The 24,882-nt window shown below is 40.5% G+C and overlaps 1 protein-coding gene across 1 annotated transcript in view; it reads right to left on the bottom strand.

Moving 5' to 3' along the window:
• Positions 1-21,202, bottom strand: part of BARD1 (BRCA1 associated RING domain 1) — a 97,837-nt gene extending 76,635 nt beyond the window's left edge. The window contains exon 1 of the mRNA XM_058300177.2: positions 20,923-21,202. Within this exon, the coding sequence (XP_058156160.1) occupies positions 20,923-21,065 (143 nt within the window). The 5' untranslated portion in view covers positions 21,066-21,202. The remainder of the gene's footprint in view (positions 1-20,922) is intronic.
• Positions 21,203-24,882: the final 3,680 nt, after the last annotated feature.

Below are 24,882 nucleotides of genomic sequence, written 5' to 3'. Positions count from 1 at the left end.
TAAACATCATTAACCATCAGGGAAATGCAAAACACAATGATTTACCATTTTTAAACCCTTAGAATGGCTGCTATTTAAAAAATGGAAAATAAGTGTTAGAGAAGATGTGGAGAAACAGGAGCACTCATTCGTTGCTGGTAACCACATAAAATGGTATAACCACTGTGGAAGACATTTTCGCAGTTCCTCAGAAAGGTAAGCATAGAACTACCAGATGACCTGGCAATCCCCCTCCTAGGTATATACCCAGAAGAACTGAAAGCAGGGATTTGAACGGATATTTGCACACCATGTTCACAGCAGCATTATTCACAATTGCCAAAAGATGAAGTAACCCAAAAGTTGGAAATAATCCAGGTGTCCATCAACTGATGAATGGATAAACAAATTATGGTACATATACTCCATGGAATATTATGCAGCAGTAAGAAGACAAGAAGTTGTAAAGCATATGACAACATGGACCAACCTGAAGGACATTATGTTGAGTGAAGCACTCAACACTATTATGCACTATTATGAACTAAATACACTGTGTAAACTCATGTACTTAAAAACTTGAATATGGGTCACCAGAAAATATAAGGAGGTTAAATAATGAAAAGCTGAGGATAACCTGTGCAGAACTGGTAAAAAGGCTGTTTGTAAATCTTTGGAAATGAATAGAAAAGGTGAAATCACAACATAGTGTTTGTAACTAGCAGTGCTGTAACATGGGTATGACAGTGGTTGAAAGGGCAAGTCTAAGGTCATGTATATTACTAGAAGGAAAGCTAAATAATGTAACATGGAACTGTATAGCACAGCAAAATCTCATGGGAAATATGAATATGGGTAATATTAAATATATAAGACTTTTTCTTTGAAATTGAACAAATGTATGTTAATGTTATAAGACACTAATACAGGTTAAAAAACAAAAAATCCCAAAACATTATGCTAAGTGAAAGAAACCAAACACAAAGTACTACATAGTGTATCTTTCCAATTATATAAAATGTAAGTATCCATCAATTTATAAAGATGGAATTAGGTTACTGGTTATGTAGGGCTGGGGAAGGATAAAGGCATTGAGAGGTGACTGCTAAGGGGCGTGAAGTTTTTCTTTTTGGAGTAATGAAATTGTTCTAAAATTTTTTGTGATGATGACTGCACAACACTGTGATTGTACTTCACTTGATCTTAGCCAAAAGGAAGAGAAGCAATTGTGATTATACTAAAAGCCACTGATTGTACACATTGGATAGATGGTTTAGTATGTGAATATATCTCAATAAATCTGCTTTAAAATAAAACAACATGGACTTCAATTAATAGTACAATTATAAAAATGTGTTATCATCAATTGTAACAAAAGTTCATCATCAATGCAAGGTGTTGGTGGGAATCCTGTATTTTATGCGTGATTGTTCTGTAAACCCAACTTCTCTAATTTAAAAAAAGTCTCCATGTTCCTCAATCCCATTACCCTAACTAGAGCCAAAGAGTATGAGGTTTTTTTCCCACTAAATACACCTTACCTTTTCACCATATTCTTAGCCCACCCTCTACGAAAAAAATCTCTAGTAGTCATTCTTCCTTCTCAAGATGTGATGCTGGGTTTTCCCTAGTTCCCACATCTTTCCTTTCTCCTAAAGTATCCTACTCCCATTGTTAACAGTTGTCTTCTTCTAACTACATCCAAACATGCACAGGTAATCAATCTCTCCTTCCATCAATAAAACATACTTTCTTTTGATCCTTCCTCCCACTCTACACCTCCTGTCCAGTTCTTACATTTCTTGCACAGATACAATTTCTTGAATCCCTCGATTCTGTTTCTCAACCTTAAATTTCCTTCCTCAGATGACTGAACCCTTTACCTATAGTTATGATTCTTTATCCTAGCAATAAAATGTTATCATGTAATTAGCAATTTACTATCTATGAATAAATGATTGGTTGACTATTCTAATTAGAATTTTTTGTTGTTAACAGATGAGGAAAGATATTGGAACAAGAAAGTGAATGAGAAACATATGCATGTGTGTGTATGGGGGGAGGAAGCAGGAAAAGAGTATTATAGGGAAAGCTGGGAGAGGGTAGTGACAACTAGAATTTCAGTAGGACAGCTCAAAGGGTACATATAATACATAGAGGGTGGCATCTGTGTCAAAGCCATACTTTCTAAGACTAGCAAGATCTTAGACGACAAGATACCCTGGAATACAAGAATTTTATTACAACATCTAACAAAATTTCAAATGCACCTAATACTCTAGCTCAACTATTTCAATGCCAGGAATTCATCCTATAGATATATTCAAATACTTGCAAAAAAGCATGTCACTGTAACACTTCAAAACACCAAAGATATGTGGATATGTGGACAAAAATCCAGATACTAACAAATAAAAGTAAAATAAAAATATATCACATTAAAAAAAAAAAAGAAGTCAGAATGGCAAATAACTTTTCAAGGGTAACAAGGAATACAGAGAACAGTGGAGCAAGGCCTTCAATTATGACTGAAAATCATTCTAACTTAGAATTACTATTTCCAGTCACCTTTCACAGAAGAAAGTTAAAGAGCAATAAAAAATAAAAAATTTATCTTTCAGAGTAGGAAGTTAGGAAGTTAATATTATGTAAAATGGAAAAAATTCAAGAAATAGCAAAATAAGCATATTATTTGGAAATGCCAGAGTAACTATAAAAGAAGAAATAGGTTGTATTTGGGGTTTATAATTCAAGGGTAATGAAGGATGGGGCAAACAAATGTTTCCATTATAATCTTTGTCCTATTAATTTAGTCACTTATGCTCATGTAGAATTTTAATTAAAAAATTAAAAATTTAAAAGCACACGGGCAAGGATATTCACTCCAGCACTGCTTGTCAGAGCAAATAACTGGAAATAACCTAAATTTCTACCAAGAAGAAAATGTTAAACTATGAAATATCTATCGGATATATAGTATTCTCTCATCTGAGGCATATAATGCTACATAAACATCTATAAAAAGATACACATGAAATTGATAATAGTGAGTTCTTGAAAAAGACTCAGCCTTATCATTCATTTAACAAATATTTAATGAGCATATGCTGTGTTATATTAATTCTATGGCATATGCAGATATTAGCTTCAATTCTTTTTATGTTAACACAAAGAGTTCTTCACAATCTGGTACCATCCAAGCTATGCAACCTTTCCTCTTACTTGCTCCTCCACACAAATTCTGTGATGTGGTCAAGCCAGCATCTTTAACGATTCTCAAATATGATATATCCAATTTCAATCCTACAACTTTGCTCAGTCTATTCTCCCCAGCCTACAATATACTTCCTCTTCCCCAACAACTATTCAAGCCCAACTCATTATCCAAATATTGTTCAGGATGATATAGTGAAAATGACACTAAACAAAGAGGTATGGGAATTCTTGATTCTAGCTTCCATGCTGTGACTTAAATAAAATCTGTACCATGCTCCAGATATGCAAGGAACTAAGGTTGACTTTGATATATACTCTTTCCTCAGGGGTTTATAATCTAGCTGGGTAGTTTTATAAGTGAAATTACATATGATTTAAGAGAGGTACAAACTACTAAAGGTTCTTAGGAAGAAGAGATGGCATCTAGTCAGGGCTTTGGCAATCAATGGTGAAAAATAAATATTTTATATCTTAACTGCCTGGTTCTCTATTTTTCTTGTCTCCAAATAGACTGTAACCCTACAGGTGAGAGATTTCCTTTTCTCTCAACTTCCCAAATCAGCATTACCTACCTAACATGGTGCTATATGAGCAACATGATTTCAATAAATTTTAATGAATGAATCAAATGGAAGATTACATATTAAAATGCATTTGTATTAACAATTTCATTTCATCCTTACCCTATTTTCAGTTTGATATATATACAGTTAGAAAGAAAAACGATCCAGAAGAATAAGACATTTGCAAGATAAAAGGGTTTCTGTACCTTGAAAATTCAACTATTTTTCCTCTATCTGCAATCACATTTCTGTGACTTCATATGTAGTTGATTTGGAAATACTGGTACAAAGGATTATAATTTCAGGAAGAAGTAGTGAGAACAAACAATTTTTTTTTTTAAAAGGTTCTACTGATATAAAACTTTCTTTGCAAGGAAGAAAATTCAATTGAGATTACAATACTGAAGCAGACCCTATTTCTTAACTGAATGGCTCTAAGCTTCTATGAGACAACAACTGCAATTTAATATTAGGCAAGAAAGTTATCATGGTTCTCTTACATTTTAGAGAATCCCTAAGGTATTTTTAAGTTGTGGACCAACACATTTATCCCCAAAATGCAAAGCCTCTCTAATTCAATTAAACAATCTATTGTGTTTATCTTTAGGGGAAAAAAAACAAAGTTGTTGGGGAGGAGCTGGGGCAGGATGGTGGCAGAGTAAGGAGCTCCAAGAGTCAGCTCGCTACAGGGAAGTTAGTAATCACCCAGAGTTATCTAAAGCACCTGTTTGGGGGCCTCAGGAGACCAGAAGAACATCCTGTAACATCCTTTAAAGTATGGAAGGAGGAGACCACCCATCTGCAGAGAAGATTCCTGAGTACAGCACTCCAGGCTACAGAGGCCAGTGCCACCGCCCCAGGAGCTAGTCTGTGGCTAGAGCTGGAAACTCCATTTCCCAAAAATGGGGGAGGAAGACATGATTTGGCAAACACTTCAGCTACTGATTAGTAAATTCAGCTGGCTAAAGTATAATCTTAAGAACAGCTATAGATTCAAACTGCCCGTGTCAGAAAGAGGCCAGTAACTGCCATTTTAACTCCACCCCAGGCATGAGGGGAGGCAGAGCTGATTAAAAATCACAGTACTGGTAGGGACCAGCTTTTGTCCACTCAGATCAGACTGCAGCTCAAGCCTAAACCCCAGTCCCACCTTCTGACAGGGAAGAAGCTGGAGGAATCCACACCAACCTCTCCAAGAAACTGCAAACCATGCCACAGAGGCCAGTGCCCATCCAACTCTAACAGTGCAAGCTATTCCATGGCTGGGTTATAAGCTCATTTCCCATAAAGTGGGGAGGAAGACACAGTTGGCCACCAACTTCAGCTACTGACTGTTGGGCTCAGCTGGCTAAAGTATTAATATAATCCTAGGAACAGGTAGGGTTTGAACCTGTCCAAGTTGGAAAGGGGCCGGTAGTCACCATTTTGACTCCGCCCCCAGCATGAGGGGAAACAGGGCTGACTGAAAATCACAGTGAAGTTAGGGACTGGCTTCTTTCAACCAAGATAGGATTGCAGCCATAGCCTAGGCTCTAGCCCCACCTAAGGCAGGGAGGAAGCTGGCAGAATATACACCAGGCTCTCCAGTAAACTGCAGGTACTTTTGGCTGGCACAAACTGAATAGTGGGACACCTGGGACTCCATTCCCACCCCTAAGTAGAATAGGAGGGGAGCTGGGTTTCCTCAGCCTTTCTGGGTAACAGCAGGCACTTCTGGCCTGCACGGACTCAATTCCTGGACACCTGTGAATCCACCCCCACCACCAACAGAATAGGAGAGGTATGTATCTTCACAGCCTCTCCAGGCAACAACAGGGTCTCTCAACCTAAAGGGATTGAACTCTTTGGTGCCCGTGGATCCAACCCCACCACCTAAAAGGACAGGAGGGGGCTGGTGTTCCCTCAGCCTCTCTAGGCAAGAGCAGGTACTTCTGGCCTAACACAGACTGAACTGTTGGGCGTTGGTGGTTCTGTTCCCATCCCCTAAAGGGCAGAAGGGACAGTACTCCCTCAGCCTCTCCAGGAAACTGCAAGCATATTCAGCCCACATGGATTAGATTTTTAGGCACTCCAGAAGGTCCATCCCAATCCCCAGCAGGGGGTGTGTGCAGGTGCTACATCAGTCTACCTGGGTCATTTTGAGCCCACACAGCATAGACTGCTGCCCACAATTGCAGCTCTAGCCCTGCCCCAGGTAGGGGAGGAAAGGGCATGAAGCTTCATCAATGTCTCCAGACAACTACAGATAGTCTTGTCCTACACAACCTGGATTATTACACATGGCTGTGGCTCTGTCCCTACCCCGGCAGAGGAGAAGGGTGCAAGAAGATTCATCAATTCCTGGAGCAACATGGACAGCTTCAGCCAAGTCCATCCTCAGATCCTACTACACAACCAGCAAGGGAGAAAAGACAAGAAAGTCCTAAACTAAAGGGAGAAACTGCACCCAGAATAAATACATCTAGTAAGCCAGATGCAAAAACACCAAAAACAATCCATACCAAGAAACAAGAAGCTATAGCCCAGTTAAAGGAACAAGATAAGCCTCCAGATGACATAAAGGAGTTGAGACAACTAATCATAGATGTTCAAACAAATCTCCTTAATAAATTCAATGAGATGGCTAAAGAGATTAAGGGTATTAAGAAGATACTGGGTGAACACAAAGAAGATTTGAAACACAGGAAAAGAGCAGACCTTATGGGAATGAAAGGTGCAATAAATGAAATTAAAAACATACTGGAGGCACATAACAGTAGATTTAAGGAGGCACAGGAAAGGATCAGTGAGCTTGAAGGCATGGCCTCCAAAGGTGAACATTCAAAAGAACAGATGAAGAAAACAATGGAAAAAATTGAACAGCATCTCAGGGAACTAAGTGACAGCATGGGTGTAAAGGGTGTCCCAGAAGGAGAAGAGAAGGAAAAAGGGGCAGAAGGAATATCTGAGGAAATAATAATAGAAAATCTCCCAACCCTATTGAAGGACACAGATAACCATGTCCAAGAAATACATCATACTCCCATCCAAATAAATCCAAATAGACCAACTCTGGGACACACACTAATCAGAATGTCAAATACCAAAGACAAGGAGAGAATTCTGAGAGCAACAAGAGAAAAGGAGTGCATAACATATAAGGGATACCCAATAAGACTGAGTGCCCAATTCTCATCACAAACCATGGAGGCAAGAAGACAGTAGTTATGATCTCTCTACAGTAATCATTGGAGACTTCAATACACCACTCTCAGCATTGGACAGAACATCTGGGCAGAGGATCAACAAAAAAACAGAGAGACTGAATAATATGATAAATAGACTAAACCTAATAGACATATGCAGAACACTGTACCCACAACAGCAGGATATACATTCTTTTCAAGTGCTCATAGACCTTTCTTCAGAATAGACCATATGCTGGGTCACAAAGCCAATCTCAATAAAATCAACAAGATCAAAATTATACAAAGCACTTTCTCTGGTCATAATAGAATAAAGTTGGAAATCAACAAGATGCAGAAAAAAAGGAAAATTTACATATATATGGAGAGCAAACAACATACTCTTACTCAGTGGGTCAAAGAAGAAATTTAGAGAGAAACCAATGAATATCTCGAGACGAATGATAAGAACACAACGTATCAGAACCTATGGGATGCAGCAGAGGCAGTGCTGAGAGGAAAATTTATAGCCTTCAACAACTCCATTAAAAAAAAAAGAGCAAAAACCAATAACCTAACTACACACCTGGAAGAACTAAAAAAAGAACAGCAAACTAACCCAAAAGCAAGTAAAAGGGATGAAATAACAAAGATCAAAGCAGAAATAAATGAAATTGAGAATAAAAATAGAGTAACAAACCAAAAGGTGATTCTTCAAGAAGATTAAGAAACTCAACAAACCCTTACCTAGACTAAGAAAAAAAGAGAGAAGATGCAAATAAATGAAATAAAAAATGAAAATGGGAACATTACTACCGATCCCACAGAGATAAAAGAGATTATAAGAGGATACTATGAAAAACTTTATGCCAAAAAACTAGGCAATGTAGATGAAATGGAAAAACTCCTAGGAACATACAAACAACTTACACTGACCCTAAAAGAAATAGAAGACCTCACCAAATCAATCACAAGTAAAGAAATTGAAAGTCATTAACTACCCAAAATGAAAACTCCAGACCAGACAGTTTCACAGGTGAGTCTACCAAGCACTCAAAAAAGATTTAATAACAATCTTACTCAAGCTCTTCCAAAAAAACTGAACAGAAGGAATTCTACCAACACATTCTATGAAGTCAATATCACCCTCACACTAAAGCCAGATAAAGATATTACAAAAAAAGAAAATTACATACTGATTTCTCTAATGAAATACGGATGCAAAAGTTCTCAATAAAATACTTGCTAATTGAATTCAACAACACATTAAAAGAATTATTCATCATAATCAAGTGGATTTTATACTACACATGCAAAAGTAGTTCAACACAAGAAAATCAATCAGCGTAATACATCAATTAATAAATCAAAGAATAAAAATTGCATGGTCCTATAGATGGACACAGAATAGGCATTTGACAAAATATAGCATCCTTTCTTGATAAAAATACTACAAAAGATAGGAATTGAAGGAAACTTTCTCAACATGATAAAGGTCATATATGAAAAACCCACAGCTAACACTGTACTCAGTGGTGAAAGATTGAAAGCTTTTCTGAATGCAGAAGGATCCAACCATTCTGGAGGACAGTTTGGCGGTTTCTCAAAAAACTATCCATAGATTTGCCATATGACCCAGCAATTCCACTGCTGGGTATATACCCAGCAGAACTGAAAATAAGGACACAAACTGATATATGCACACCAATGTTCATAGCAGCATTGTTCACTATCGCCAAAAGTTGGAATCAACCCAAATGCCCATCAACAGATGAGTGGATCAATAAAATGTGGTATATACATACAATGGAATACTACTCGGCTTTAAGAACAAATACTACAAACATACGTGATAACATGGATGAATCTTGAGAACCTTATGTTGAGTGAAGCAACCCAGGCATTGAAGGACAAATACTGCACGACCTCAATGATATGAAATAAGCAAGCTGCCTCAGAGAGCTAGAGACTGGAAGATAGGCTTATAGGAAATCGGGGGATAGAGGAATGATGTAAGCTGACATCTACATGGGTGAAATCTATGATAAGCTGGAGGTAAGTATGTGCACAAGGAAGAGATAAAATGGGGGAATAGGGTTACTTTTGGGTGGGGTTTTGCAGGTTTGAGGGGGGCTAGGGATGGGCAGATGGGTAATATTGCCCAAGAAATTGGGGGGAGGGTGGGGCAACATACGAACATAGGAGAGTCTCAGGTGTTGGTTAAGAGTATAATGCTGAGAAAACCTTTTCAAAATATAATTAGGAAAGTTACCTGTTTAAGATACTCAAAGGGGATAATCTGATGCAGGACAGACTCCTAGGGAATATCTGAATGCTCATTTTGCCAGAGTGGGTTATACCATTGGGTAGAGACCCATATAATGAGAGTGAAGGTAGACCCACATCCTGGGGAGGACTAACGCCATCAAATAGAGGGAACTGTATCTCTCAAGAGAAAGGGTGGCTCCCAGGGCATTAGGGCAGTTGAGCAAGTCAAGCCCTCAACACTGTTGCAAATATCTTTTAACATGGCTCCTCAAAAAATGAAGATTGACTGTCACTGTGGGCCCCAAGGGGAGGGGGAAATAGATATTGAATAGATGGAACCAAAGTAAATGTGAGGGCAAAAGAAATGTTTCACAAGAGTACACAAGGATGGATATAAAACATGTAATATTACATCAAAAACATATAGGGGAAAACAGACTAGTAATGTAAACCATAATGTAAAACATAGGATAACTAAAAAATTTAGAAAACTGTATAGCCTAAAGTATAAACCATAATGTAAACACAAATGTCACCTTGTTTGAAAGCTATTGTCTCAATATCTGTACATCAGTTTCAGTAAATATGATATGAATAAAAAATTTTAAAAAAAAGTTTTTCTGCTGAGATGAGGGACAAGACCAAGGATGCCCACTATTACCACTGTTGTTCATTATAGTGCTAGGGTTCTAGCTAGAGCAATCAGGCAAGAAAAAGAAAAAGAAGGCATTCAAATCAGAAAGGAAGAAGTGAAATTTTCACTATTCAGACATTATGATCCTATATCTAGAAAGTCCTGAAAAATCTACAACGAAGCTGCTAGAGCTAATAATTTCAGTAGAGTATCAGGATACAAGATCAACATGCAAAAATCAGTGGTGTTTCTATACAATTGTAATGCACAATCTGAGGAGGAAGTCAAGGGAAAAATTCCATTTACAATAGCAACTAAAAGAATCAAAAATTTAGGAATAAACTTAACCAAGGATGTAAAGCACTTGTATTCAGAAAACTACAATGCATTGCTAAAAGAAATTAAAAAAAAAAAAAAAGATCTAAATAATTGGAAGAACATTCCATGCTCATGGATTGGAAAATTAAATATCATTAAGAGAAGAAGACTTGGCCCAATGGATAGGGCATCTGCGTACCAGATGGGAGGTCCGTGGTTCAAACTCCAGGCCTCCTTGACCCGTATGGAGCTGGCACATGTGCAGTGCTGATGCACGCAAGGAGTGCCGTGCCATACAGAGGTGTCCCCCACATAGGGGAGCCCCACACGCAAGGAGTGCGCCCCGTAAGGAGAGCCGCCCAGCACGAAAGAAAGTGCAGCCTGCCCAAGAATGGTGCCACACACACGGAGAGCTGACACAACAAAATGACGCAACAAAAAGAAACAGATTCCCAGTGCCACTGATAAGGATAGAAGCGGTTACAGAAGAACACACAGCAAATGGACACAGAGAGCAGACAACTGAGGTGGGGGAAGGGGAGAGAAATCAAAAATAAAAATCTTTATAAAAAATAAATAAATATCATTAAGATGTCAATTCTACACAAACTGATTTACAGATTCAATGCAATCCCAATAAAAATTTCACTAGCATTTTTTTAAACAGACAACACAATTATCAATTTGGAAGGGTAAGAGGCCCCCAATATCCAGAAACATCTTAAAAAGGAAGAGTGAAGTTGGAGGACTCTCACTTCTGGTCTTTAAATCATATTACCTAGCTACGATGGTAAAAACAGCATGGTCTTGGCATAAAGACAGACAAATAGACCAATGGAACCAAACTGAGGGTTCAGAAACAGATCCTCACATCTATGGCCAAGAGATTTTTGACAAGCCTGTCAAACCCACCCAGCTGGGGCAAACAATCTATTCAACAAATGGTACTGGGAGAACAGATTATCCATAGCCAAAGAAAGAAAGAGGACCCCTATTTCATACATTATACAAAAATTAACTCAAAATGGTCCAAGGTTCATACCTAGGGCCTCCTGACCCATGTGATGAGCTGGCCCACACTCAGTGCTGGTGCACGCAAGGAGTGCTGTGCCACTCAGGGGTGTCCCCCGCATAGGGGAACCCCACGCACAAGGAATGCGCCCCGTAAGGAGAGCCGCCCAGAGTGAAAAAAGTGCAGCCTGCCCAGGAATGGCTCCACACACACACGGAGAGCTGACGGAGCAAGATGACACAACAAAAAGAGACACAGATTCCAGGTGCCGCTGACAAGAACAAGGCAGACACAGAAGAACACGCAGCAAATGGACACAGAGAACAGACAAATGGCGGGGAGACGAAGGGGAGAGAGATAAATTTTTTTTTAAAAATTAACTCAAAATGGATCAAAGACCTAAATATAAAAGCAAAAACCGTTAAGTTCCTTGAAGAAAATGTAGAGAAACATCTTCAAGACCTGGCAGTAGGTGGTGCATTCTTAAACCTTATACCAAAAGCACAAGCAACAAAAGAAAACACGGATAACTGAGAACTCCTCAAACACTTCTGTGATTCAAAGGACTACATCAAGAAGATGAAAAGGCAGACCACTCAATGGGTAAAAATATTTGGAAACCACATATCCGATAGCATTTGATTTCTATTCTGGATAAAGAGATCACACAACTCAACAATAAAAGAGCAAACAATCCAATAAAAAAATGGACAAAAGATTTAAATAGACATTTCTCCAAAAATGAAATAAAAATGGCCAAAAAGCATATGAAAATATGTTCCGTATCACTAGCTTTTAGGGAAATGCAAATCAAAACAACAATGAGGTATCATACCACATAGAATGGCAATTATAAAAAAAGACAGAAAACAAGTGTTGGAGAGGATGTGGAGAAACAGGAACTCTCCTTCACTATTGGTGGGAGTGTAAAACAGAACAGTCTCTGTGAAAGACAGTTTGAGGATTCCTCAGGAAGCTAAATATAGAACTGCCATATGATCCAGCAATTCCTCTATACTAGGAATATATCCCGAAGAACTAAAAATTAGGACACGAACAGACATCTGCACATCAATGTTCACACAGACGTTATTCACAATTGCCAAAAGATGGAAATGAGTGTCCATCAACCAATGAATGGATAAACAAAATGTTGTATATACCTATGACGGAATACAATGCTGCAATAAGAAGAAATGAAATTGGGATACATGGATGAATCCTAAAGACATTATGCTAAGTGAAGTAAGCCAGACACAAAAGAACAAATATTGCATGGTTTCATTAATATGAACTAAATATGATGAATAAACACAAAGGGTTAAAACCTAGAGTAAAGGTTATTAAGAGATAGAAAGAGGGTTGAGACGAGCTACTGATGATTAATGTATGTAGAAGTAATAATTAACTTGACTGTAAAAGTGTGGAAATGGAGAGAATTAATGGTAACATATTATAGTGAGTAGCAGTTGGTTTATAAATGGGATTTGTAGCTGAAAAGGGTAATCTCTGGAAGTAAATGTCAATTGAAAAAAAGCTAAATAATCTAGGGACTGAATAAGACAGCAAGCCCAGAGGTGGATGAGAACTGTGGTTGATGGTACAGATTCAAGTGTCTTCTGTGAGCTAGAGCAGATGTACATCACTATTGCAGGGTGGTACTTGCATCAATGCCAAAAAGGTATTGCATTGATAATGGGTGTGGTAGGGGAAAAGTGTGCCTAATTATGCTACAGACCATGATCAGTGGTAATAGTTTGATGATATTATCTCATAATCTGTAACAAATGTTCCACCACGGTGTGTTGTGTTGAAGAGATGTGTATGGTAATTCTATACATGTGCTCAATTGAGTTCACAATCTCTGTTATAAAAATATATTTTAAAAAATAGAGCGGGTTGGGGGAAAAATAAACCAAATATAAGATACGGACTATAGATTGTAGTAATATTTTGATGATGCTCTTGCAAAGTTTATCACAAATGTATCACAACAATGCAAGGTGTTGGTGGAGCGGTGATGTATAGGACTCCTGTATGATATTATGCATGTTGACACAGTAAGTTCACAACCTTTACTATACACTTATTGCTTCTGTATGTTCATGTATAATGCTCAGAGATGTATTCCCAAGTGCAATGAATGTCCCATGATGATGGAGGAGGCTGTTGTTATGGGAGGAATGGGATGAGGGGGGGAAGGGGGTATATGGGGACCTCGTATTTTTTTTAATGTAACATTAAAAAAATAAAGGCAAAAAATAAAAAATAAAATAAAATGATTAAAGCTTTGATTGGGCCACATCAGTAGGACATCAGGTCCCCACCTCCTTGGTGGGCAGGGCCTCACAGAAAACCACATGGCAGAGAAAAGAGGTTGGAGTTTTGAGCTGGAGCCCTGGGATGTAAACATGTAGGAGAAAAACACAGAGAAATAGAGAAAGCTCCACAGACATAGCAGGGGCCCCAGGAAGAACATCAAGTTATTCGCCTGATAGTTTACAGCTGGCCTTATGGAACGAGTAAAGCAGGTGAGCCCAGAGAGAAATGAGCCCTGGAAGAGAGACAAGACTTATCCCAGCCTACCACTGATTATTGAAAGAAGCTGGGGCCACGGAGCCTTAAAAGGAAGAGGAAGCCTGAATCCTTGCAGATGTCGGCAGCCATCTTGCCCCAATACATACCAACAGACTTTGGTGAGAGAAGGAACTTACACATTATGGCCTGGTAACTGTAAGATTCTACCCCAAATAAATACCCTTTATAAAATAAAAAAAATTAAAGGTTAAAAAAATGATGTCAATAAAAAATATATTTTTTAAAAAGTGAGGGGAATGGATCACAACTTTGAAGCACTTTATTTGCTTATTTTATGTACCAGATCCAAATAAACTACATGAGTAAAACAAGAAATTACATCTAATTATTTAAGGTCAATAAATGTTGAATAAAAGTCAAATGGGCAACAGAACTGTTGATTAATGACTATAATTGACTCTCCCATATAAGTCAGATATGCCCCAGAGATTATCATGTACCCGACTCAAAGACTTTTGGTTAGTCTGTCTTCTATTCCCTTTCCTCCAAAGCAAAACAGTATCTATGTAACTGCTGATATTCCTGTCTTTAAGGTATCACCTCTTCCACCTGACTTTCAAATGTTGACTTTTGAGGCTCCTTAACTAGGCATTCTTCTTTATATCCTTTTCCCTTCTCCCTTCCAGAAGTATGCCTTCAATTACTACCTATAAGCAGCTGATACACAAATTTCCAGCCCTAGCCTAAAAGCTTACCTCTAAGCTCCAATCCTGTAGACCCATAATTCCACGTGTAGCACACTACCCTTTATTCTACAGGGGACAGTATTGACGGGTATTTGATGGGTCGGTAAGCTGCTCTGGCAGTCATCAGCAGTGTGTTTGTCTACAACAGCACTGTGCATGCCATGGTTCTAGCTCTAAGTCCCAAAGGGAAAGACTTGTACCTTTTGCATCAGCCTTGAGATCTCAGTCACTTTGTACTATGGATAATTAACCCTAGGAATCAACGGAGGATTCTTGGCAATTGAGGTGAGACATTTTTAACCAGGTCCTCCTGAAATTTCCAGTTGCAGACACCCCTTAACTTAACCTAAATTAACCATGCTAATACTAATGCATTTAACTAATAAACTATGTGTTTGGCACCATGGCTACAAAAATGATGAAATTTTTAGTGTAGTTAAAGAAGACAGACCTTAATCAAAGAATCCCAAATCACATGAATAAAAAACCACACAGATAATTTGAAGGTAAGATATGTGGTGCTATGAGAGAGTTTAACAAGAGTATTGACCAAAACCTGAGGTCAAGGAAAGTTTCCTGAAGGAAATAAAATGATGAGCTGCCATGTGAAAGTAACATCAAATTCTAAGACTTCTCCTGTTGTTAAAGCATGGTCCCCTGTATTTATCTCCACTATCTATTCCCTCTCTTGAGAATAAACATAAAAGCAGTAACAATTTTACTAAAACAATAAATGCATTTCCTTTATCTCCTTTCATAGTTATTTACAGTTAAGAGTGCTATGAAAGCTAAGAAAGAGAAAAATGTAAGTAGTCTTATCTTGCTAATAGATTGCTCCCCGCCCCTCCTGTAAACTGAATAAGGAAACTCGAGTACTACAAGTAAATAAAAAATGGGAAAATAAAGAAAAAACAATATAGAAATGGCAACTGTAAAGAGAGAATAGATTTTTAGCTTAAAAATAACAATATCATATGAGGACAATGAACTGTTATAGTTTAAAATACTTTTCTGGCCTAATAGTCCTTTGAGTGCTTAAAATTTTACATACACAGCATTATTCACCTAAATCTACCTGGCTACTTGCATTTTCTGACAGAAGCAAAGGCATTCTGCTGTCCCTCTTTAACCCTTATATACTTTTCTAAAGGATGAACTAGCTGTCTTAAGGGAGAAGAAGGTTGTAATTTTTACTTGTTTACTAATTAAAAAAAAAAAAACATGGATAAATGAGCCAGCAACTCAGATTACAAGCAATTATACCACTGAGAAGTCTAACAAGTTATTAATTTTGGTGGCGGACTTGGCCCAGTGGTTAGGGAATCGGTCTAACACATAGGAGGTCCGCGGTTCAAAACCCCCGGCTTCCTTGGCCCATGTGGAGCTGGCCCATGCGCAGTGCTAATGCGCGCAAGGAGTGCAGGGCCACGCAGGGGTGTCCCGGCGTAGGGGAGCCCCACGTGCAAGGAGCGCACCCCACAAGGAGAGCTGCCCAGTGCTAAAGAAAGTGCAGCCTGCCAAGAAATGGCGCCACACACACAGAGAGCTGACACAACAAGGTGATGCAACAAAAACAAACACAGATTCCCATGCCGCTGACAACAACAGAAGTGGACAAAGACAACGCAGCAAACAGACACAGAGAACAGACAACCAGGGTGGCGGTGGGGGGAGAGAAATAAATAAATAAATCTTTTTTAAAAAGTTATTAATTTTAAGCTAATCCTTAACCCATCCTACTATCTCTTTAGAAGAAGAAAATACTTCAAAAGTAAATGTTTATTTGGCACACATTTTGTTCAAAATAGCTTTGGAAAGCAATGTCGAAGCTAAAAAACGAAATATTAAGACCAACATCACTTGATTCCGCAACAATTTGTTGGAAGGTTAACATCCTGCCTTACTTTAAGCACTAAGATCACTAACACTCTCATGACATTAACAGTAAAATAGGCTACCGGACACTGAAGAGGAAACTCTGCCAAAGAATTAAGCTCTCTACAAGAAAACCCTATGAAATGCAAAATTTGGTTTTCTTCTACAGGAGGCAAAGCCATGCACACATACATACACACAAACAAATCAACCACTCAACGTGGAAATCTCTAAAAACTACACATCCAATCAATGTGACTCCAAGTTACAACTGTCTATAGATGCCAACCCCAGCCCCCTAAAATTATGCCAAGATGTATCTAATCATTTTAATTCACAAAACAGTGTCATATGACACCTGGGTTTGTACACGGCAGCTCCTACTATCATTTCCTGCTTCCTCTAGCAACACATTACTGTGCTTTCTGCCAGCCTTTCAAAGGATACAGTCTTCCTGTCTCATTTTTCCAAATCTTTAAATCACTTCTACGGGGTTGTGATGCTTAGACCTAACACAAATATCATATCTGACTTCTTCAACAGTTTCATCAGGTTCACCTTGAAGCCATACTCATCTTAAAAGTCAAAAGGGATGCCTTGTAATGTAGCCAATCATCCTCACCAGCAAGTAACACTTGCTGCAAAATAGATCCAATGTGCTACCCAAGATAGATGACAGCTGGGAAACTAGACAGATGACAGCTGCAAGCTGAATGTGAGGGTAATCCGAGTAATCACTAGCCCACTGGGTAGAACTCTGAAACTTGTAAAAGGACATACTGACACATACTTGAAAATAATATGACATTGCTTTAAATGGTAGGTAGCAAAAGCAAGAAGCAGGCCATCCCAAGTTGCTCCTTTCGAACAATAATGTCAGGCAATTACTAGAAGAAGGGTCTTCTTGCCATGAATAATGTATAGCTGGCAATGCCTTATTCACTACAGACACTGCAGAGAAACTTGCAGAGACACCAAGAGAGGAAAGCAGCATTATTTCTAAACATTAAACACTATGTAATATAAAATATAAAATTTCACACAGGATTTTTTTTTGGAGGTACAGGGGATTGAATGAAGGACCTGATATATGGGAAGCAGGCACTCAACCACTGACCACTGATAAACATCCACTCCCCAGAATTTTTTAAACATAAGACCTTTTACCTATTAAAAGAGAATTGTTTGGGGGAAAAAAGAGGGAGAATTGTTTGGAGCGGATGGAGCTGGGCACAGTCCTACCAAATTGGAGGGTTCTGTTCCCAGTGCCTCCTAAAAAAACAAAGAAGCAAAACAAACAATGAAACCAACTCAAGGAAGCCAGTGGTTGAGTACCAGCTACCCACATACAAGATCCCAGGTTCAATTCCTGGCCCAGGGTACCTGGCAAAAAAATTTTTAAAAAAGAGAGAGAGAATTGTTGAACTCCAACCTGGGGAACAAATCAGGTCAACAGCCTGTTTTTGTGTTTTTGTAGGGCCCTTATTAGGAATTTTTTTCCACGTTTTTTAAGTATCAAAAGTGTTGCTTAAAAACAGAAAGAATATGTGACACAGAGACAGTGGCCAACTTAAGGTATTTACTATCTTAACCTTTACAGATATAGTGCAGAGCTGTTAAAATAAGCATTCAAAGAGACAGTTAAGAGTTAGTTTAAGGCGGATTACTCCCAGGGGTTAGGGCGTCAGTCTAACACATAGGAGGTCCGCAGTTCAAACCCCGGGCTTCCTTGACCCATGTGCGGCTGGCCCATGCACAGTGCTGATGCACGCAAGGAGTGCCGGGCCACGAAGGGGTGTCCCCTGCGTAGGGGAGCCCCACGCGCAAGGAGTGCGCCCCATAAGGCGAGCCGCCCAGCGCGAAAGAAAGTGCAGCCTGCCCAGGAATGGCGCCGCACACACGGAGAAACTGACACAACAAGATGACACAACAGAAAGAAACACAGATTCCCGTGCTGCTGACAACAGAAGCGGACAAAGAAGACTACGCAGCACATAGACACAGAGAACAGACAACCGGGGTGGGAGGAGAGGGAAGAAAAATAAATAAATAAATCTTTTTTAAAAAAGTTAGTTTATCCATCACTGGTTCATGTACTTACTTTTAAAAAAAATCACTGGAGTTCAATAGCAAAGTGGATAACCTAGAATAATACCAAGCCTAGTTACTGATGTCTACCTTAAGTCCTTTGGCCTTTATTGTCTGCTCACTCCAGCTGGAAACGAGCAAAACTATTTGGTAGGGGGTAAAAAATGAAGAGGCTTTATTAGATTTCAGGACAACCTAGAGTTCAATTATTCAAGCTACCCTCCTCTGCATTCCTCTAACACTTTCTATATGTGATTTTTACAGCACTGCTAACATCACATGAACATCCGATTATTCATTTTGTCTCTCCCTATGAGGAAAACAAAGACTACACCTTTTGTATTTTTTTATTATTTATCATAGAATAAGTATCATAGAATAAATGTTTGTTCTATGACAATCACAACACTGAACAGTTTACAGATATAATTTTACATAGAGGGAAGCCTCTCCTGGAATATAAGATCCTGAAAAGCTAGGATTTCTTTCTGCTTGTTCATTAATGAATCTCAAATGCCTAAAAGAATGCCTAGCATTTTGTAATTGCTCAATAAATTTCTGTTTATGAATAAATCCGCACAGAAGGATGAGCTGAACACTATTATCCCTCTATTCTACAGATGGGAAAACTGAGCACGGAGAGGTTGAATTACTTAACCAGTAGAGTCAGAGCTGGAACTTGTACTCAAGCTGCCTGACTCTACAGTGAAGCGAAGCACTACCCCGCTGCTGCTGTGTCTTCCATATGAAGTGTGCTGCCTGAATTTCTAACTTTTACTGAATTGACTATTAAGGTGTGGCTATAATCACTCCTATTATTGCATCTAGCAGTGCAAGGTGTTTAAAGTTCATATTTTCAGATGGATGACCCATATTTTACAGGGGAAAAAAAATACCACTCAAGAATTTACTCATTCTAGCAAAGCATCACTTTTCTAAGGTGTGTAGTGACATCGTTTTGATACATCTTTTAAAATTTTTGTAAAACAAATAATGTGGTGGATTGAATTATGTACCCCAAGAAAGGGCACGTTCCAGTAACACCACTTGTAAAGAGTCTCTTTGAATTAGGCGAGTCAAGGTGTAGACTCATTTGTGCCTAGGGTCTTCTAAGATCCTATTTAGGTATAGCCCAATTGATCTAGTAGGGAGGGCTTTAATCTTCATTACTGGAGACTTTATAGCCAGGAAGCCACAGGGAGAAGAGCCAGAAATCAGCAGAAGTGGGAAGAGCAGGCACAGGAGGAGATCAAGGACATCGCCATTTGTTGGGAGGCAGAGATGCAAGCCCAGAAACCCCAAGGATTGCAGCAAGCCAGCACCAGGATGTTACAGACTTCAGAGTGAGAGCACACAGTCTTGCCCACACCTTGATTCTGGACTTCAAGTCTTTCAAGCCATGGGTGAATATATTTCTGTTGTTAGGCCAAATCATTATGTGGTATCTGTCATTGTAGCGTGGCAAATTAAGACACAAAAGAAAAAGAAAAAACTTTCTGTGGCACTAAGTCCTTTTGATTTTTAAAGAAAAAGCTGAAAAGGGAAATATGCACGTTTAGCAAAAATCATAAATCTGAGAAAACACACTCACAGTCGAAAAGAGATATAATTGTGAGAGAGAAAACCTGCCAGAGTGATCTTGATGCAGAAATACTGAGTTGTGCATACATAAGTTGCTCAATAAATGCTTTTGGAAGAAATGCCCAAGAAAGCTATAAAAGAAATAAGAGCTACAGGGAAAGTTTGGGAACAACAGTCATGAAAATAAGATTTTCTGGATGAAATGAAAATCCAGAACTGGGAAGACTTCCAGGATGTAACAACAAGGAGGAAAATAAGCAAAATATGAAAATAAATGGCATCTCTCAGAGACCTACATTCTTCATCAAAGCTGTTACGCCAGGCCCTACAGTCTTTTGACCAAACTCAGAAAATAAAAAAATTGAATGAGAAATAGAATAGCTGTGCCCATCACACCTACAAATCACTCAACAAAGTTACCCAAAACTCGCAACAACAACAAAAAAAGCTGAAACGGGGACAGGGTCATAGTGGGTCAGCTAAGCAAAGAGTGACAACGGGCTCAAACTTAAGATGGTCTCTGGGACAGCACCGTAGCCGTCAGCGTGGGGTTCAGAGATTGCCTTCATCAAAACTACCGGGGGCCCAGTAAAAAGTGCAGATGCCTCAACCCCACCTGGTCCTACAGATTCAAACTCCGGAGGCGGTGCCGGGAAGGCGTATTTTGAATCATACTTCTAAGAGATTCTTCTGCCCGCTAAAGTTCGAGAACATCACTTTAGGTGGTTATGGTGCAAGATGAGACTAGAAAGCTGGGCAGGAAGGGGACAACTTAGACGAGACCCCTGGGCAGGAACTAACTCTGCAAGCAGGCCGACTGCGAGGTGGGAGTGGGAAGAGGAAACGTGAGGTTTGAAGGGGTCCCCGACACCCGAGACAGGGCGATCTCCGCCCCCCGCCTCTACCCTCACGGCAGCCCCCTTCAAGGGTCCATCGTTACCAACGCGAGCAGCGCAGGAGCTTCTCCAGCCGATCCAGGGCAACGCGGCTGTGGGCCCAGGCCCCGCCTCCCGCCGGCTCCATGGCGGGCGCGGGACCAGGCTGGTTGCCCGAGCGGACCCTCGGCCGCCGGTCCCCCGGCATCGCCCCGCCTCCGCGGGAAAGGCTCTTCGGAGACTAGAGGCCAGGTGGGCTCGGCAACGATCGAGACGCCGCGGGCCTGCGACCGGACCCCGGACCGAGCGGTTCCAGCCTCTCAGCCCGCGGGACTTTTAGGGGGCAGGGCGCGCCGGACGGGGCGCGGGAAGGGGTGGGCGGGCCCCGCGGGGAGAGGGTCTGGATAGGCGGAGCAGAGCCGTAGAAGCGCGGTCAAATCCCCGCGCGCGGGACCGGACGGGGCGGGGCCGCGGAATCGCGCCCACTAGGCAGAGCCAGGCCGCCGGGCCTGGGAAGGGGGCGGGGGCCTAGGGGCGGGGCGGGGCGCGGCCTAGGGGCGGGGCGGGGCGCGGCCTAGGGGCGGGGCGGGCCTAGGGGCGGGGCGGGGCCGCGGAATCACGCCCACTAGGCAGAGCCAGGCCGCCGGGCCTGGGAAGGGGGCGGGGGCCTAGGGGCGGGGCGGGGGCTTAGGGGCGGGGCGGGGCGCGGCCTAGGGGCGGGGCGGGGCGCGGCCTAGGGGCGGGCCTAGGGGCGGGGCGCGGCCTTGGCCGCTAGCTCACAGCTAGCCGCCAGCGGGGAGGGTCTCAGACTTGCCTCTTCCCGCCCGCGGGGTCGCGGCAAGGAGTAGCCTCGGGGTGTAAAGCCAAGGACAAAAGCCAGTGGTTGCTTTGAGGAGCGAAGCCGAGCGTAACCGACCGGTAATCCTCAAGCCGAGAAATTTTGAGTTGAGCGTTTTCTATAAAGAGTGCTGTCTTGACTACTGATAAGCCTGGGAAAGCATCGATCAGGACTTGCAAGTCACTTCGGATTGTAAGCACTTAAAGGTGCCACGCTCTTCGTTCCTAAGAAAGTTTTTTCTTTGCTTTGTTTTCCAGCTCTGGAGTATAAAAGCCTAGTAAAAATGAGTAAGGTTTCTAGCTAATTTTAACAAATCCCTGCCTAAAGGCATCTTAAAGTCCTGGTTTACTTTTAAGATAAGCCTGTAATAAAAGTACAAAAAAAAATATTGAAGAGTGTCTACTTTCCTCGTAAGGATCATTCACTGATCGCTATATTTTGTACCCCTTCATCCGCTCAACCCCATTCCCATCCTTTGCCAAATCCTTCGTTTCCTCCCCGCTCCGCCCCAACTTCTTCGCACATCTGCCCACTTCTCTCTGTCCCCACAGTCCCGGCCGCCCTCATCCTTACGGGGATTGCTGTTGTAACCTTCCTACCCTGTGTCCGCCGGGGATCCCTCCCCCGCAAACTTCAGGCTGTTCCACAGCCGTCTAAAATATTTCAAACAAAACTCATCACGGCACTCCGAAAACCCTTTTATACTTTTTCACTGCTCTGGGATAAAGTACTAAAAGATTAACTAGGCCTACAAAATGTTCATCAACCTGTTGTAAAAGCGTGACTAAGTCATCACTCCCCCAAGCCCCGCAGGCTTTCTCAGTTATTCAAAACGCCTCTATCTTTCTGCCTCAGGGCTTTTGTATAAAGGTTGGTTCCCTTTGGAAACTGGAATCGCCTCTTCCTCACTGTAACCAAGACTCATTCTTCAGATCTCAGCACAAATCCTTCGGGGAAGGTTTTCCTGGTCCCATAATGGCTTTCCAAATGTGCCATAGTACCACAGTTGGTAAATGCACATATATGTTTGTGTGCATATGCATATAAATACAATACATAAGGATACAAGTAATGTGTTTCCTCCTCAAGACCAAAAGCCAGCAAGGCTAGAGACTGCCTCTGTCTCACTCTCTATAGCAGCACCTGCATGGGACACATGCAGTGCCTGTCCCCAAGCAGGTGCTCAACGTTGGTTGACTGATTGGACTGCATTCTGTAAGAAACGAAGATTAGTTTAGTTTTCACATAAAGGAAGAAAATATTAATTAATGTAACCTGGCAGCCTACTGCCTCAGTCTTCTACTCCCAGGGTAAGCAGGAGCAAAGGAAACCAGCTTAAGCCAGTCCTACAGGCAGTAAAAAAAGATGTCCAAGAATGAGCTAAGTCAATACCAATTCAGCACTAAATTCCATTCCTTATTTGGCAAAGGGGAGCAGGTAAAAACTAAAATGGTTGGAATGTGATGGGGGAAGCCGTCAATCACAAACTTTTGAGCAGGAAAGTTAGATCTTCTCGGATAGGTTATAACCTCTGAAGTATCCAATCTATGAAGAAACAGAGGAAGGGCTTGTGTGATAGGCTTAGGGGTATAAATTGTCATTCTTTGTTCACGGCGCCAGCCATGTTTTCTGGTTGTGTGCCCCTTCTTGCAAGATTGAGAAAAATTTTTTTTCTTCTCCACAATTGGGTGAGCCTTATTTTCTTCCAGAAGATTTCTTTCTTACAATTCATGCCAGGCCTTGCTCATAGTGCTTTTCTACATTACCTTCTCTAAGCCTTGTTCCCTTTGAAATGGGTATTAGTATCCTTTACAAGAGGAAGCAGCTGTGGTTCAGAATTAATTTACTTGCCAAAGGTCTGAAGGTACAGATAATGAAAGGCAGAATTTTAATTCTTAAAGGCTGTTCTAAATTGTGGAGACTCAAGAAGTTTGTGAACTTGTCCAAAATCAAACACTTGGTTAGCAAAAAGAGAATGAGTAAAAATGAAAAAGGTCTTACAATGTGTTTTAACTTGATAACACTTTAAACAAATCAAAAATTTTTTTAAAACTCAGGGGGAGCCAATAAGTTAGTCATGGAATATTAACTCCATTAAGCCATTATTTACTCTTTTCAAAGCCTCAGAGAAATCAAATTCTTGAAAAATTGAATTATGTTAAACTAAACTGTGAGAGGTTCTGTGTTGTGTTATGGCGTAAGATAGGGATTCCAGAGCCAGAGTCCTACTCTAATCCTATTTCCTCCATGGTGATTGAAGTCAAGTCATAAACTTTCTGAGCCTTAGTTTCCTTGTCTGCAAAGTGAGGGTAATAATTTTATCTTTTAGGCTTGGGAGATTATTAAATGAGGTAAATGTAAAATAACCTGCTATTGTAATCATGCAATAAATTGTGACTAATATGAAGATGATAATTGTATATGTATATGGATATGGATGGATGGATAGATTGAATATGCATGTAGCAGTACTGTTAGGGCTTTACTTAGCAAAGAATAACATTGAACATTTTTATCAGATGCTTTTTTATGAGAACACAATTTAACTATGATCAAAGGAAATGATAATTTCACTTGGTACAATGTTTTGAGAACTAAAAAAAACTTTATTGGCCTATTTATGCAGTGCTATTAAATGAATTATAAAAGTACAATTAATTCTTTCTCTTATTAGTTTCCTCTTTTCCATGTTTCTGCTATTACCCAAGTACCTCTTAGCAGTTTGATATTATTGATGAATTCCAAAAAGAAATATTGGCTAATGTTTGTAAACTGATCTTTTCTTCTGGGCATATGAGATTATATTGGATAGATTACTTAATCAAGTAAACCTCTTGTGTCAGTAGGGCATTGAGTCCCTGCCCTTTGGTGGGTGGACTCACAGATAAAAGGCATGGCAAAGGACAGAACTGAGGGCTTTTAATGTTGGAATTCTGATGTTGGAGTTTGATGCTGAAGCTGGAGCCCCAGGGAGATAAACAGAGCCGCTTGCCTGATAGTCTACAGCTGACCTTGTGGAGAAAGGCAAAGTCTAGAGAGCCTCATAGTCCACAGCTGACCTTGTGGAGAAACCAGAGGAGCTGAGCCCAGAGGAACCCAGGAAGCCTGAACCGTAGCAGACGCTGGCAGCCATCTTGCTCCAACACGTGAAAATAGACTTTGGTAAAGGAAGTAACTTATGCTTTAT

This window comes from Dasypus novemcinctus, chromosome 7 (genome assembly GCF_030445035.2).
Source record: "Dasypus novemcinctus isolate mDasNov1 chromosome 7, mDasNov1.1.hap2, whole genome shotgun sequence".
Taxonomy (NCBI): Eukaryota; Metazoa; Chordata; class Mammalia; order Cingulata; family Dasypodidae; genus Dasypus; species Dasypus novemcinctus.
This window is presented reverse-complemented; position numbering and strand designations above follow the sequence as displayed.